Below are 16,206 nucleotides of genomic sequence, written 5' to 3' on the forward strand. Positions count from 1 at the left end.
TTTAATAGCTATTTGATTTGTGACAGACTGTACTCCACACCATTGCTCAGCTGGTCTTTAGAGAGCCTATTATACTCAGGTTTTATTGTAACAAGTTACTGAATTGCTAATAAATATGTAGTCTGCGCCATTTTAACGAGCAAAGTTAAGACACTTGCTGTGCCTGCTTTTAAACTTCATATTAAAAAAAAAAAAGTGGTTTCAGATTTATAAGTAATCTCTTTGTGTCTTTCCCAGTTTTACAAGAATTGGATTCATCTGTGGGGATGTCGTCATATTCTACTGATCTGCGGCCAGGGGGAAGAGAAATGGAGGCCTTCATGTTCTGGAAACTAAAACAGTACTGTAAAATCCTGCTGCTTTCAAGATAAAGGTGTGGAACAAACGCAGCTTAGTAAGGTACAGTGCATTCCTTTTAAGGTACAAGGGGCATAGGTGTCCCACAAATCAAAATTATGCTAACTTTCTAATCAAGGAGGTACATGGAACAGGGTTTAAAATTCACTGACAGGTGCATATATTTATGTGTGTGTGTGTGTATGTGTGTATATATATATATATATATATATATATATATATATATATATATATATATATATATATATATATATATATATATATATATATATATATATATATATAAAATATAAATCGTGTTCAATGACAGTCCTCTACACACACCTGGCATTTTGTTGTCTTAAATAATGAAACAGGAATCGACTGAAAACTTAGCCATCAAATTTTTATTTGATTTTGTCAGGAACAGAGCATTAGAAATGCTAAGTGAGGAAATCAGTTCAGAACAGCATCTTCTTAAAGCCCTTCTCAGGTTATCATTGATTCCATAAATATATATATTTTTGTAACCGTGCTCAAAACTGCTTGAGATGGAAAGGTACAAAGAAAGCAAACCCAACAAAATAAGACAATGTTCAGCTTTAAGCATCTTAATAGGTTCAATAAGGAAGTAAAATACAAAGCCTGTCAAATCTGTCCATTACACGTAGTGTATGTTGCGTGTGTCTTAAAGCTTGCAATTGCAGTTGTGTAAGAAATATTGAAATAGCTAGGATTATCATAAACAAAGCATAACTATCAAAAACACTTCTTGACCTTTTTATAATACTGCTTTTTTGTATTTTTGTTGTATATTATCCATCTACTGTATTTTAAGAGCTGTAGGTGGCAATAATACTATAGGTAACAGTAACTGCTGGTTGTTTTATAGTTATATTTGAATATAAAAAGCACCAAGCTCAAAACCAAAAGGATAGACAAACACAACGTTTGAGGACAAGTGTAAATTATTAGCATACAAAGGTTATTTACATTTAGAGTAATAATTTGGCATTTAAACACCCATTTATTTGTATTCAAATAAGAAACAACTATTCCTTTCAAGATAATTGTGGATAGTGGAGTGTTTTGAATTTGGATCATTGGAGATCAAGTATTTCATGTGGCATGCTGAGCCCCTGATCAGGGGTATTGAACACCGTTTTAATCCTTTGAAAAAATATATTTAATACTTTTTTTTTTCTTTTCCCCATTCTGTTTGCTATGTACAAGTTTGAAACTGTTTCAATCGTACTCAGTGCTGTGACAATATAGCCAACAAGATACCAATAATAAAATATTTACATCAGGACTCACAATTATGCACATATTTACATTAACTAGAATATTTTAACTTTTAAAAACAATGATTGTTTGTTTGTAACTGCTTCAGGCCAGATACTGTAAATACTCTGCTTCTGAATGTTAAAAAATAGAATCGCCAAGTTGTTAATTGTTACAAATGGAGTTGTACATTTTATTTGATATAATCTGCCATTCTGCATCCTTAACATGCATATGTTTTTATCAAGCCTCCTGTTGGGTTTATTTTTTTTTTGGCAATTGGCTCAATCATTTCAAACCTCTCTGCTAGTTGTAGGGAAATGGATTTTAGAACTACACTCAAGTTTAAAAGTCTCTTCCTCCTAACAATGCCCTATAAAATGAATCCTGTTTGGTTTAGCCAGGTCACCATATAACAATCTTTTGTAGCGCACATGCTTTTTGCAAATTTAAATATAAATCCTGCTCTGGGGTCCCTGAGTCAATGTGCAGTGAGCTGATATGCTAAAGAAAATCTTAAACATGCAAAGCCGAGTGTCTCGCTGCATATGTTTTCCTGAAGTGCAACTATATTCATCTCATAAACATGTTCTTTTCATAAAGTTAAAAAAAAAAAAACTGAATAAAATGCCATCAGACAACAGCATCATTTTACAAATAAAGTGCTGGGTACATATAATATGAAAACATTTAAATTAAAATCGATAATATATAATTATCTGTATTGCTTAGCAACCGCTGCCAATTGTACCATTTTGCTTACTAGTAAAGCAATAGAAATTAATTAGCAACTGTAAGTACTATGCCTTTAGCAAGCCTTTTTATATTTTTATAAGTACTTTGGAATTATTTTACACCAGAGCTTTTAAAGCAACCACATTCAAAATGATGCATGCAGGTAAGGTTAAACCCAGAATAAAATATCGGACAAAATATCGTCCACTGGTACGCTGCTAATGCAATTTGTATTAATTGCTATTACCATTCACACTGTCTACCAAGCAAAATTTTACACCTATATAAAGCCCACTTTCCATAGATTTTGTTTTACAAACAGTTCAAAAATCAATTTTTAAAGCATAAGCAATGCTTTGTCCATTTCATACTGACCTCCTGGGTCACCTAAATACTGGTGATGACCTGCACCCAAGTCTGGTTAACATCTACGATTTCAACATTTCTTTGTTTCATGGACAAGGGGCTGGTTCCTTTTCTGCAGAACACCCCAGTAAGTGCTTCCATACGGTCTTCTGACCTAGCGGCAGTAAAATAAGTCTTAAGACACAAGGGGCTGTGTTCTGAAAATCAGCACTGCTCATTCTCAGAAACCATTTAATTGGCCATGTATGATGGGGATGGGGGGGGATGGGGGGGGGAAATGGACGTTTTGACTTCTGAACCAATAAATATTTTGAAGGTGTTTCGAAATAAGATGTGCTTCAGTTACTCATACTGCTTTTCTCTTTGTCCAGCCTGCTGGACACTCCACTCCAGGTGGATAAATGTAAATTACCTTCAGTTTTGTCCTTGCACCACTTGGTTAAGTTTCAACATGTCAGCACATGTCTTTTTAAGCACCATTTGACTCCTTGAGCACATTTGATGGTGTACATGTTCCTCCTCTCCTGGAATGCGATCTGGTCAGATCTATGATTTTAAGTGACTGGATACATGTCTGTCTGTGTTTGGATGCACCTTGTTTTTCATCGCTGGAGGTTTCCTCTTTTTGACTGGGACAGTGGTCGTATGTGCTGGATGCCTAAACAAGCTTGAAGGTGCATTGGGCATCTGTGGTCCCACAGTGGTCTCTTCAGCCAAAGCAGCTCCTTTTGATCTCTTGGTCCAGTCTGGATCCAGTGGCCTTGCTTTACCTTTCCTGGGTTGTGATTTGTGGTCAAGGTGGTTTGAGCTGCTCTTTCCAGCAGAGCTGCTCTTGCTCATCGTGCAGTACTTGTTGAGCAAGATCTGAGTCATCTGAACATACTTGTTCTTGTTGATCTTCGTTTGAATGTGTTCCAGGCGGCACTCGGCTTGGTAGACGTCCTCTGTGACCTTGTTGACCCGGTCGAGCTGCAGGAGCAGGGTCTCGAAGACGGGCAGGAGGCGGTGCAGGGCAGCCTCGGCCTCAGCCCTCTCTCTGGACACGACTGGTTGAAAACAATCTGCGTGGCTGGAGGTGGTGGAGTTGGAGGAGATGTCGGAGGCAGAGTCCGGAGTCGGCAGGTACAGAGATTTGGAATCGGTGGAGGCGCGTGAAGGTAAGGGCTCCATTCCCTCAAACCGGACTTTGTGTCGGAACTGAAAAAAAAAAAAAGAAGAATTTGAAAATGGACAAACAGATAGAGATAGCGGTATTAGATATATTCTAAAAAAGAGTGGTTTGGAAATTAACTTTGCAATGGAGAGAATTATTTAAAATGCTGCGATGGCAGCTACCTCTTTAGTTTTGCTAATTCCCATCCACATTTTCAGTCTCCTGAGAAACAGCTCCATCATTTCATAGTCCTGAGGTTCAATGGCAGGTCTGTACATTTCAAAGCGCACCACATTGTAGTTCCTGATCAGGATGACTGCAAATATTCGTAGGATGATCCACATATCAATGACGGTGTAACTAATGTAGAAAACATAACAGACTGCTGACCGCTGCTCCGGGAGGCAGGTCTTTAAAGACCCCAGGCCTCTCAGTGTGGAGAGCAGAGAGAGAACTGATGAGCTGAAGCTGCTGTACCCTTCCATGGAAGAGGAGAACACCTGGAAAGACAAACTCGAAATAAAACAGGGCTCAAAATTATCAGCGCGTATGGTACTGTTGATGATTTCACTGGGGTTCTTCAAGTCATCTGCTTGTAGTTCTGTGAACAATTAGGGACTAGATGAGCTATAATGGGCTGAACAGTCTCCCCTTTCTTGTAAATTTGTTCTTCTATACTCTTGCTGAGGGCCATCCATTTGTGACCTGGCTAAACTGCTGACATCTTCTCTTAACAGACACTGTATTCAACATCTCACTTTTTTACTTCTAGGTTTCAAAAAAAGACCAAACAAGCCCCTGTGGAAAGGCAGTGATGAGGCTCTGTGCTGCCCTGTCTACTGAGACTTACCAAATAACCCAGATGGGAGTATGCGAGGAGCAGGAGAGTTAGGGCCACCCCGGCTGCCAGGAGCTCCCTCACTGAGCGGCACAGAGTCTTCCCAAACACCGACCAGTCTCTGATGAAACGCAGCTGCACAGAGGCCTACAGGGGAGCAATAGCAAGACGGTATTCAAAAGATAACGACACAGCTGGAAGGATACCCATTTCTTTGGATACTTCAAGGTACTTTAACCCTTTGCGGTCCATTGTCGGACTGGGTCCGACATTGCAATTATTCCTCTCAGGTCCTTTGTCGGACTGGGTCATACAATAGTCATACATGGCCCTGGTATCGGATAACGGGGCGGTCATAGTAAACAAGCTGGCTGAGTGCGTCAGCGCACAGAGACTATCATGGACATTTGCAGAGCTTTTTTCAGATGTTATAGTAATAAAATAATGACTTTGATCGCAATATTGAGGAGTTTGGTGATAAAATGAGTGATCCGGAGATGATTGATCGGTATGTACGACTTTTATTTTTATTATTATTTATTTCTTACATAGGTAAAAGCGATAGCGAACGAAAGGGTGGGGTAGGGCTGGAGATGCCTAGTGAGTGCTTTGTTGATATGAAGGGCCATTTAAACCCGTTTGACTGTGGAAAAAAATACTTTTAAACGGCGCGTCTAAAATTAACTGCGCGTGTGAAAATAAATTAGACCTGACGTGCCTGACGCGCACTTAATAAATGGACTGCAAAGGGTTAAATGATATAGCATTTCTAAGTAATTTATAATAGAACTAAATGTTTTAGAAATTGGCAGTCTGCTTGGGAGAGGCCCGGAGCTGAAAGGCAGGAGAGTTCGAGTTCGTATCGAGGGGCAGGCAGCGGGCAGCTCTCGTTGCCATTTGCTTAACTTTTCACAGTCAAAAAAGAGTTGTGTGGGTTTTTTCTTTTATGTAATGTAATTACAGCAGGCTGTGCTGTGATTGGCTAGTCATTTGTTTTTGTTTTTATTGGCTGAAAATCATTTTGACTGCACTGATGCTTTTAATTTTATTGGTCACCTACCTGTTATTCAAACTATACAGCATTGAGCAGATCTATGTATGCACTGATCTATAAATATTACAAGATATTAGAGTTTTACCTTTAAAATTAACAGAAAGAGAACCACAGCTGCCAGATTGGTGAATGCGTAACTCAGAAAGGCAATCTGGTAGAAATTGGTAAAGCCATCCCGATGATTGAGAAACGTGTGCCACTGCTTATCGGCAATGCTGATCCGGTTCAAGTGGACCACCACAGCGGCAAGAGTGAGCACGATGACACTCCACTGCACCAAGTTCCATGGCTGGGAGAAGTAGGAGCTTCCTTCCTTCTTCATGATCCGGGTCTCATGAACCACAAAGTAAACCACAAACACCACGAGGAAGCCCTGCAACACAAGGGATTGATTCAACACTGACCGCCTCGCTGAAGGCAGGGATTAAGCACACTCGTTTCAAACACACATTTGTTTTAGTGAACCTTTTTAGACATTGTTTTGTTTTTTTATATCTTTCTCTTCCCTTGTAAGAGTTCCCTCCGGTTTGTGATTTGGGCAGCCCTCTTACCATCATGACGAGAAGCAGATCCGCCCCAGTGCTCAATCGCAGCAGCGGTACAGCTTTGATATGCATAGAGGTGTACGCTCTGCTCGAGTGTGCAAACTCCACCAGCAATGCGACTACAGCGTACAGATCTGTGTTGGTGTTGTAGAGTGTGAACTCAACGAAAACGGCCCTGGTCCTGCCAAACAAAAATAACAGCGTTACAATGCTGATAAATACTGAGGAGACCACAGTGTGCCAGGCTGTCTATCAGCTGCAGACCTGGAGATAGGTCAGTAGGGGGCAGCAAGACACTGACAGAATGGGAGGGTTTCCCTAGCTCTTGATTTTGTATTTGTGCAGCTGTGGCCAAAAGTTTTTGTCTCCCTTTAGCATTGACTCATTTTGCTTCATTAAAGTCGAATGAAACCTGCTGAATAATGTTATGCTAACATATTGAATTAGATACCACTTTGTAGTTTTTCCTCATATACTTAACGGAAAACTGACAAATTGAAAAATGTGACATTTTGAAACCTAAATGAAATACTGTACTACTATTATGGCTTACGGTAAACTTTTGCAATTTTTTTATTTTTTTTATTTAGTAGTTGCCAGTTGTTTTTTTTTTTTTTGTTTATCATTTTCTCCCAAATTAGAATAGCCCATTATTTTTAGGCTCACCGCTACCACCCCCGCACTGACTCGTGAGCGGCGAAGACAAGCACACGCTGTCCTCCGAAGCATGTGCCGTCAGCCGACTGCTTCTTTTCAAACTACAGACCCCAATGCAGCCACCTCGGAGCCACAGCGTCGGAGGACAACGCAGCTCTGGACAGCTTGCAGGCAAGCCCGCAGGTGCCCGGCCAGGTGAGCCCCCTGCAATATAATTTGGTAATTTTCTTTAATTACATTTTGTTAAATGAAAGATCAAAAGTGTGTGTATATATATATATATATATATATATATATATATATATATATATATATATATATATATATATAAATAATTAAAAATCTCATTCCTAAAATTCTAGGTGATGCAAAACTTTTGGCCTTAGCTGTATATGAAGTGGTTTTGTACTCACATCCTATCCAGCCAGTTATTGTGCTGCAGGTCTAGCAGAGTGGCATTGGAATCGTTCATGGTTCTCTTCAGTTCTTTCACGTACCCTCCACTGTTATAGATCGACAGCTTACCCCAGTACCAAACCCTGTACAGACAAAATGAAAATCAAGAGCAATGTCTGGGGGGCGAGCATACAATGCTGTAGAAACCTACCTGTATTGCAATACATCTCAGGAATGTGTTTTTTTTTTTTTTTTTTTAATACTGCATTAATGTTCATTAAAGTTTTTAAATAACATCTGTTTAGTCTGGTTATATTTAAATCAGCCAAGAAGGTTCTGAGATGAATTCTGTGTCTTTCGTTTTTGGTTTTGGGCTTGTCTTGTATTCCCCCATAAGGTACTGACTTAACTGCAACTTGTGCTCCTTACCCGGTGAGATCGGGAGGGAAGTATGTCCAGGTGTTGCTCTGATTCAGGTCCTGGCTGCCCCAGCCCAGCCCATAGCTCCTCGTGTCTACAATGGGAGTGAACTGGATGCACCCTCTCTCTGCCAGTGAGGGCTCCAAGTAATTAGATATGGGACACCCTGCTGGGTGAAGCAGACAATAAGACACATTCACTACTGGTAATTAGAGGAAAACGTTAATCTGCCTGAGGCCTGCTGTCTCCTTGCCATGTACATTGCACATGACACACCAGTGTACCAAAAGATCATATCCAGACTAAAAAAGTGCAACATGTTTTTTTCATCATCCCCACTGCCTGCTAAGCTTTAAAATCCACTGAAAAAAAATAAAACAATACCTTAAAATACTATTGGCCAATTCTGAATAAGATTATACCTGCTGCTGAGGGTATTGTGTGATGAGTTGAAGATATATCTGTTGTATGTAAAATCTTTACTTGCATTATTATAGACTGACATGTCAGGCTTGGTGTTCCAAAAAAGAAGACACATACTGACAAGTAAAGTGTTTTCCTTTGCCTCTAAAGAATGATCTATCTTCCCGAGCTAAAAGGGTTTCAAGAGAATGCTCAGTACAATTCCTCCCTCTTTTTATGAGGTGGTCCTTCAAGCTGGATTTCTAAATGAAATATTCAACATCTTACAAGCACTGCAGGTAGTAAATACTGACTTCACAATCCCTACCATTTTGCATTCGAATCTGACGAAGCCGGGGAACCCCCAGAAGAATGCTGTTGGTCTCCCTCATTGTTTCGTTGCTATAGAGATAAGGTAGCAGCACGTGGGATAGCCATATCCAGAACTCCTCAGGCCTGAAAGATATAAAAACCTTATGTTCAAAAACAAGGTTGTTACACTTCTCATTTCCACAAAACCCACCTGCCTCCCTGCAAAGCATGAGATTTTTAACGAACATTAAAACAAAAAAAAAACCCCACCCCCACCAATCATAATTCAAACAACCACTTTGCAATTTGTGACAATTATGGTGTCAGGGTGAGCACCAAAACAGTCTGTGTCTTTTTAAAATTAGATTTTTGTTTTTTTAGTGCTGCAGTCATGAACCTCGAGTGCCTTGCATGCTGTTGTGCCTTTGACAACAAAACAAAGTATGTATATAAGCTGCGTATCCTTATAGAAAGATACTTCACGGGGTTCAGTGCAATGAAACAGCATTGTTGTTGAGAATCTTACTTCTCAATGCTGATGAATTCAGTTGTGTCCAGCCTCTGGTGCACCAGGCTCTGCAGGTGTCTGGCATTGGTGTCCCTGAATGAATCTCCGTAGCTGGTGATCAGCACGACCAGCAGGAAGAACATGTACACAAGGAAACTCTGAAACAAAGCAAGGGGTTATTCCCCATTACACATCTATACACCCTGCCAATGCTTTACGAAAACATCCCTGGTGCTGCGTTATCTACAATCTACCTTTAGCATTCTGTGCAGTTTTCTGACTTTCTTAGCCTCCTCCTTGGCCTGGAACAGTGCGAAGCCCTGCGGTGCTCTGACTCGCTGAATCTTCTCTGAAACGTGCTGCACCTGGGGGTTTTCAACCAGGGTGTCCCTCTCCTCCGGGAGAATCCGCTTCACAATCAGGGCAAAGTACAGAGCCTCCAGCAGGACCTGCATCAGGAAACAGACAAAATATTGTATGGTTGAGTGTTATAAAAACCACTCTACAAAGTTATTTTAAAAAATAACATGTTTTCTTTTTAAATCATGAGCAGCTGTCTTTTGAACACTGAAGTATGAGTGTTGCTACACTGCAAGAACATTTAAAGGAGGGTGAGATTTGAGAATAAAGGGAGTCCGAAGTTCAGAAGGCCACCTCATTACTGCACAACAAGCTGCCGGAGAATTACTTTGAAGGGTTCCAGCACAAAGAAGGAAGTGAGGAAGCTGAAGATCCCCGAGAGGAGCCACATGAGGGCCACGCTGGAGCCGAACCCCATCCCGATCCACACTGAGATGCCGATGGAGCCAGCGAGCAGGATGAAACTCAGCACGTGGGCGGCATGGCTGCACCAGTGCGGGAACAACCTCTGTGCAGAGACATCCATCACTGCTGAGAAGAAACGAAGACATGGCTGAGACCTACAACAGCGCTCAGTTTTACACAAACACATTCTACCCCCTGTGTATATTTACTATATTGTTCTCTATTCCAATTCGTCATTCTTTATCCAGGATGGGAAACCACCGAGGGAGAGATTTCTCCTTTCAATCTCAAGCAAGCAGGCAATTTGTTCCCTGGCTGAGGTTGGTTTTTCAGCCGAGGGAGATTGTCGACATAAGTGAACCGCTGGATCTTAATCAACAGGTTGCTTTATTAGTTTATCCCTGTGTGCACTTTATCAGAACACAGGCTTTGTTGATAGCACAGTTTGTTCACACTGTCCAGTTGCTTCATCCCGTTGATTACCTGTCCTGGAGGTGTGTGCTGATTGGGGAGGTTCTCTCCGTGCAGTCCCAGTGGGTCCAGGCTCATTCAGCTGCTGCAGGAGAATCACTTCAGTCTTGTCTCCAAATATAGTGGATCTATAAAAATGTAGAACGGTAATAAATTGTCTTTTTGAAAAATGTGCCATTTACTGTACTACCAGTGCACTTGATTCTGATGTAGATGGCTTTACTATAAAGTGCTTTTCAAAACCTTGTTCCTCTTGGATTTTTACCAAATTGGGAAGACATAAAAGACAGTGGAGCTCCCTTACTGAAATGATCTTCAATGGCAATGCAGTGGTTCTTTATGCACAATGGAGCCATAAGTGGACAGGTCCACAGTGGTAACAATTTCATATACCAATGGCATCACATTGCTTTGACCCTTTACAATATCATATCAGGATTCCTTGCTAGTAATGCTAATGATTCAGATGAAAGTGCTTAGGTTTTTTTTTTTTACCCACAATAATAAAGTTAAAATATACCAATATGATGCAAGTTTTGAAGCTTTGAACAAAGGTTTCTGCTGCAATGTACTTACAAGTCAGCCAGCTCGGTCTCTGTCTGTGAAAGATAGAGCTGAGAGTCTTGCAGTCTTGAAGCCTGCCTGTGCCCATCGGCGAGAATTTTCTTTATCAGATCCTCATCTATGAAAAGAGCAACACTGCGCTTTATTTTAGCTTTACACCATTGAATCCCCCCTCAGTCCCCCTCAATGGAAACCATCATTTTCATTCCTGCATGTTTCCTGATCTTTCATTCCCAGCACTTTATCAAACTAAAAGCACAGCAACTCCCAGCGTACCCAATTACAGTAATATATAAATCTGTTCTTTTTAACACCACTGGGTTAAAAATCTGAATTTGGTCAAAACTCAGAATTACTAGAATAATGTTATCACCAATGTAATAGATACATTTTCAAATGACTTTGGGGCACATATCCAGGATTATTTTTTCTGGGTTAAAAAGAGATGGGTAAATGTGTATTTTATGATGCTGCATCTGAAAAAGCTCCAATAAAAGTACTTTTGACGACAGGCGCAAAGTATTGAATCCGTAGCGATGATCAGTGAAGCTCACCATTCTATCAAATAACAACCTTTGGTACAGATAAACCCTCCACTCAAACTTTCAATACAAAACACAGAAAGATGTTCTCTGACATTTTACCAGCAAGCTTTTATATATATCCTGTTCCTTGTCCTGTCTTTCTAAAGCCTGATGCAATCTTGTATTATAGATATTTAGTCTACTTTAAATATGATACGTCTGCAGTCACATTTACTTTTTGCCTGGGTCTAAGTGAGCTGCGATCTGTAAGTGCTAAACAGTATCATACATACAACAGTTGATAAAGCAGCACTGAATAATATACAGCATGGAACTTTGGAGCTAGGTGGTTGTAAGCTCATACCCTGTTTGCATTGGTACCCTAACAGTGGTTATTAGTTTAATTGCATTTAAAAGCTGTTTGGACGTTATTCTTAATATATATTCAGTTTGATGCTGTACAGTATGACGTCCTGTTTTGTACAGCTTTACCTACCCGAGGCAGTGAAGTACTTGTTCCTGTTGCTGTAAAAATCCTCCTCCTCGGAAGTTAAAGCCATGTCCACTCCGAGGTGGCGGCTGCCCTGGCCTCTCTTCAGCTTGGGCAGGTTGTTGGCCATGATGGAGGGATCGTTCAGGAGGTCCGGCCAGTGTGGCACCACTCTTTCCTGGGAGTTTGATTTCTGCAAGCTGGGAAAGCAAAAACAAACCAATTTATGTGTGCTTAAAAATAAAGATAAAAACGAACACCAAAACCTGACTAGGGACCTTGTTATGGCACTACCCTGCCCACTGTGCTAGGGAATTAGGTGCTGGCCCATAATTAGTCTCCTCATTGAGATTAATTAATGTACTGACGGGCTAGTGAGTTAGCTTCAGAGCCACCTAACAGTTAACAAGTTCATACTTAGGTTCTTACCTCTTTGAAGTAGCAACAGATATATCCGAATTGATCTCTTCAGAATAAGTCTTTAAAAAAAGAAAGGGAAGAAAAATTTTGCAGATTAGTAACAGTTTGGGTGGGGGGTAGTTAGAGAACCAAAATAGAAAAACCTGAAAAAAAAAAAAGGTTTTCAACTGGTGTTTCTGGTGCATTGCTTACATGTGGGTCATGACAGTAACAGAGAATCCCTTACCTCTCCCGATACTCCACTAAAAGTTAGAAAGGAGTTGCCAATGGTTGAGGAGTCAAGGTAGTCATCGATTTCTAATGACTGCTGCTCAAGCTGTGCTACAGGAGGATCAACTGATGCCTGAAACAAAAGAAACAAGTGCTTACTGTTGCAGAACATAAAAGAAAGTTTACAAGGAGGTGGAGCTGCAGAGAACGATGGCCGCTCGGCGCCACGTTTCTCTGATACCTTAAGCTTGGCAGCTTTTCACCAAGATTAGAAAGCAATCATTTTCAAATTACTAGAGTTTCTCACCAGTAACTTATCATTTTTCATTCATTCTGGGTCCCTACAAATCTAGATGGTTAAGGACACAAGAAATTGGATGCTATAGATAATGCATTCCTTACCTTGCTGCGCGCCATCCTGAAGAGAGTCAGCACTATCAGATAAACTGGATACACAATGACGCAGGCCACCATGCCGACAGCCACTGTCTCCACATTCACAGGCATCAGATTAGAGACGGGAACGGGGCTGAGAATACAGGAAAATAAACCCACTCAAAAAAAGAAGAGCTTTTTCTGGAGCTGTGCCAATCTTACATGGTTTCCGACCTCTAAATAACTCAACTACTGTGACTGTACACATCTCATTGCTGAACGTAAAGATTTGTAGTGCACAGGGTATGCTAGGTCTTCTTGTTCTGGTTACCTCCTGGTTTTGTCTCCCACCAGGCCGTACCACACTGCGTTGGCGAGGATGAACAGGTAGATGAGGACAGTGCAGCAGGTGGCTCTCTGCACTCGAGTGAACCTGCTGCGGGCAGGACGCTCCCACAGCGACAGCCAGATGTGCTTCTCGGAGAGCCCTCTCTCCAGCTCCCCCACGAAGATCCGGGAGACATGCCTGAGCTCAGCGTCCGCTGGGGGGGGGGGGGGGGACGGAAAGGATTACAGAGGTGCATTCTTTAGAGGCAGATTGTTGTTTTTTTTTTTAATCTCACAGCAGCAAGGAACAGAGTAATGTTTTTCAATAAAAGAGCAGTAACAGCAGGTGATCCAAGGTAGAGTCAAACAATCCCAGGAATTAAACACCATCTGTGCTACCCCATTGTTCCTCTTTTCCAAATTCTCGCTACACTGCTTGGGGTTGGGTGTATTTACGAACAGAAAATGCATCTAATGCAGAAAATAGTAATACTAATATCAAACAGCCAAGACATTTCAGGGAAAAAAAAAATCATTTGAAATCGAGCTCCATTTTGTTAGACACAATAACCACACACACACTTTTACTTGACAAAAAATGGCGTACATGTACAGTGTAGTACAATGCCTTGTTAAATTGGTGCCCCCTTCTTGTAATAGTAGAACAACATTGGAAAAGGACAGTAAGAAGCACACTGACTTGCAGCTATGACCTCCTTCTCCACCATCCCTTCATTATCATCATTGTCCACAGAAAGCCAGTCATTGATGAGAAAGAAATACTTCTTGCTGGTCTGCAGATCTTTCACAATGACGTACTGCAGGTACCAAGATGGACTTAGTCCTAAAGACACAAATGTATATTGGTATTAATGATTATCATAGAAATAACAATGTACTATCTCTTAGTGTCATTCGGTTCACTTGAATGATTGTAGCAAAGTGTTTGGAATGTGTGCAAGTGTATGAACATCTTAAGAGACATGGTTGTGGATGTGACAAAATGAGTAGTTAACGAAAATGTGCTCATTGAGTGACACTGAGCAAGTCCAATTTAATCTCACTGCTTAATTTTCAGTCAGCATTGTGTGTGTCATTGAAAACAAGGCTGTTAACCCTTTAAAAAGGTACAAGGGACACGTGTAGCACAAATAAAGAAATATGCTAACTTTCTTCATTTCCTTGTGAACCTTAATGGGTTAACATGCCAAGTGCCTTTCATGGTGTAACACACAAACCATCTCTGTACCTTTATTGTCATGCCAGACTCTGATTTTGAAGATGCTGCCCAGACTGCTGTCCGTGGACATGTGGAATATATCCAGGCTGTTCCTGAGGAAAACATTCCACCCATCCAGGTGTCTGTGGCCACTTTTACTGTCTGTTCCATACAGGCTGATTCCAACATGAGCCGTCGTGCCTGTATGATAAGAAATACCCACATTTACACAATTAAACTCCAGCTGTGATAATGCTGTGCAACTAAGTGCATTTTTACCAATGCATAATGGACAAGCAATCTCCATTTTCAAATTGTTGTTCTGGGGTGCCTATGGAATAATCTGCTGTTAAACTGGTTACTGCAAATACTGCTGGTTTTCAATATAAACTAAGATGCACTTTAATTTGAGAACATTTAGTGGGAAGTTGATTTAGATTAAACACTATCGTTTGTTTATGGAAACACGTTTTCAAAACAAGCCAATGATGCAGCAACACAGTTGTCTGTTGAAACAACTGATTTCTTCCTATTCATCTTAGGGTATTGATCTATACTTCTGTACTGCCATATCTACTCTCGATATATAAAAAACACCTGAACCTCTGACTCATTAGGATTGTGAGACAGATTGTAGGTCTTCAAGTCCTTTTTGGCAGCAACTGTACATAAGAGAAGCTTATTAGAAAACTTTTTTTTTTTTTTTTTTTTTTTCCAATTAAACTCTTTACTTAGTGTTTGCTTGTGCCATAAAAGTGTTTTTCTTCAAGGCATCATACACAGGTGAATGCAAGGCTTCACCCAGTTGCTTCCTGTTGCTCACCTGATCCGCGTCCCCAGCCAGTTTTCACCTGGATCTCATACTTATACAGGCCATCCTTCCCACAGAACGGAATCACTCCAGCACGGTTTATGTCAATCAGGTCTAACTTGCGAACAATGACGGCCACGACCGAGTAGGTGACGAAACAGACGGCGCATGTCAGCAGAACTATGTAGTTCATTCCGGGAGATGGAGCCTAAACAGAAAATCGAGGCAAATAACAGAGAACCAAGTATGAACTGCCCTCTCACCTGCTGTACCCACTGTATCAGTTCCCAGCACCTTCAATTTTAAAAAAAAAAGTCTAAAACGGAGTTCCTGCACACTTTAAAGTGATCGCTCCAAATTCATCAGACTCCCCCTAGAACAGCATAGGAATAACATCATGAGGGGGGTTTCCAGGTTTGTTGGCAGATTTAACAAGTGATTCCCTTGGAAAATGGGGATTTATTATACAGTGGTTTCTAAACCGGTGTCACACGCCTGTCTGTAAAGGTACTCACAGGAATGATGAACCTCACAGCGTCTAGGGGTACAAAGAGACTGGCTCCGAAGGCGGTGAGGTGCTCTGTCAGACACACTGCCTTGTCTGGGGTGGTGCTCTCCAGGGGCACCATGCCGTCTGTTTTCCAGCGCATCTCCTGGTTGTTGAAGTACTGGCACAGTGAGGTGTACACTCCCACCTTCACCCGCACTGGGGACCTCCAGCACCCGTTTGTAACATTCAGGTAGTAGTCTTTGGTGGTGTCAAAAACACTGGAGAAACAAAGACAAAGGGGGAGGAATTCCTATTGGATTCCAAATCGGGGTAATAATCAATGAAAGAAGTAAAGACCCGCTGCCCATGGGAGTATCAGTCGGAATGTATAACCATGCAGCAGGGCTTTCTAACATGGCTCAGTGGTGGGCAGGAGGGCTTTATTCCAAATATATATCGATATGGATTAAAGACTAAAACAGGTGGCTTGTCAAGCTATGCATTGGGCCTGTTTATGATTACGGACGCGGAATT

General features: G+C 41.1%; 1 protein-coding gene across 3 annotated transcripts in view; it reads right to left on the reverse strand.

Moving 5' to 3' along the window:
• Positions 1-721: 721 nt before the first annotated feature.
• pkd1a (polycystic kidney disease 1a) overlaps positions 722-16,206 on the reverse strand; it is a 63,257-nt gene continuing 47,772 nt past the window's right edge. Inside the window, exons 26-47 of one of the 3 annotated variants that reach the window (XM_034052422.3) lie at positions 15,698-15,950; positions 15,195-15,390; positions 14,402-14,572; positions 13,853-13,996; positions 13,157-13,367; positions 12,853-12,979; positions 12,467-12,583; positions 12,250-12,299; positions 11,827-12,020; positions 10,819-10,924; positions 10,255-10,370; positions 9,695-9,894; positions 9,261-9,455; positions 9,025-9,164; positions 8,515-8,642; positions 7,794-7,953; positions 7,382-7,507; positions 6,318-6,492; positions 5,852-6,139; positions 4,725-4,859; positions 4,057-4,374; positions 722-3,918 (exon numbers count right to left, since the gene is read on the reverse strand). In XM_034052422.3, coding sequence (XP_033908313.3) covers positions 3,268-3,918; positions 4,057-4,374; positions 4,725-4,859; positions 5,852-6,139; positions 6,318-6,492; positions 7,382-7,507; positions 7,794-7,953; positions 8,515-8,642; positions 9,025-9,164; positions 9,261-9,455; positions 9,695-9,894; positions 10,255-10,370; positions 10,819-10,924; positions 11,827-12,020; positions 12,250-12,299; positions 12,467-12,583; positions 12,853-12,979; positions 13,157-13,367; positions 13,853-13,996; positions 14,402-14,572; positions 15,195-15,390; positions 15,698-15,950 — 4,201 coding nt within the window. In that variant the 3' untranslated portion in view covers positions 722-3,267. Of the gene's footprint in view, positions 3,919-4,056; positions 4,375-4,724; positions 4,860-5,851; positions 6,140-6,317; positions 6,493-7,381; positions 7,508-7,793; positions 7,954-8,514; positions 8,643-9,024; positions 9,165-9,260; positions 9,456-9,694; positions 9,898-10,254; positions 10,371-10,818; positions 10,925-11,826; positions 12,021-12,249; positions 12,300-12,466; positions 12,584-12,852; positions 12,980-13,156; positions 13,368-13,852; positions 13,997-14,401; positions 14,573-15,194; positions 15,391-15,697; positions 15,951-16,206 lie in introns of all 3 variants that reach the window. The other 2 variants (XM_034052423.3, XM_034052421.3) reach the window with 2 other exon arrangements.

The sequence above is a fragment of the Acipenser ruthenus genome, chromosome 22, assembly GCF_902713425.1.
Source record: "Acipenser ruthenus chromosome 22, fAciRut3.2 maternal haplotype, whole genome shotgun sequence".
NCBI classification, from domain to species: Eukaryota; Metazoa; Chordata; class Actinopteri; order Acipenseriformes; family Acipenseridae; genus Acipenser; species Acipenser ruthenus.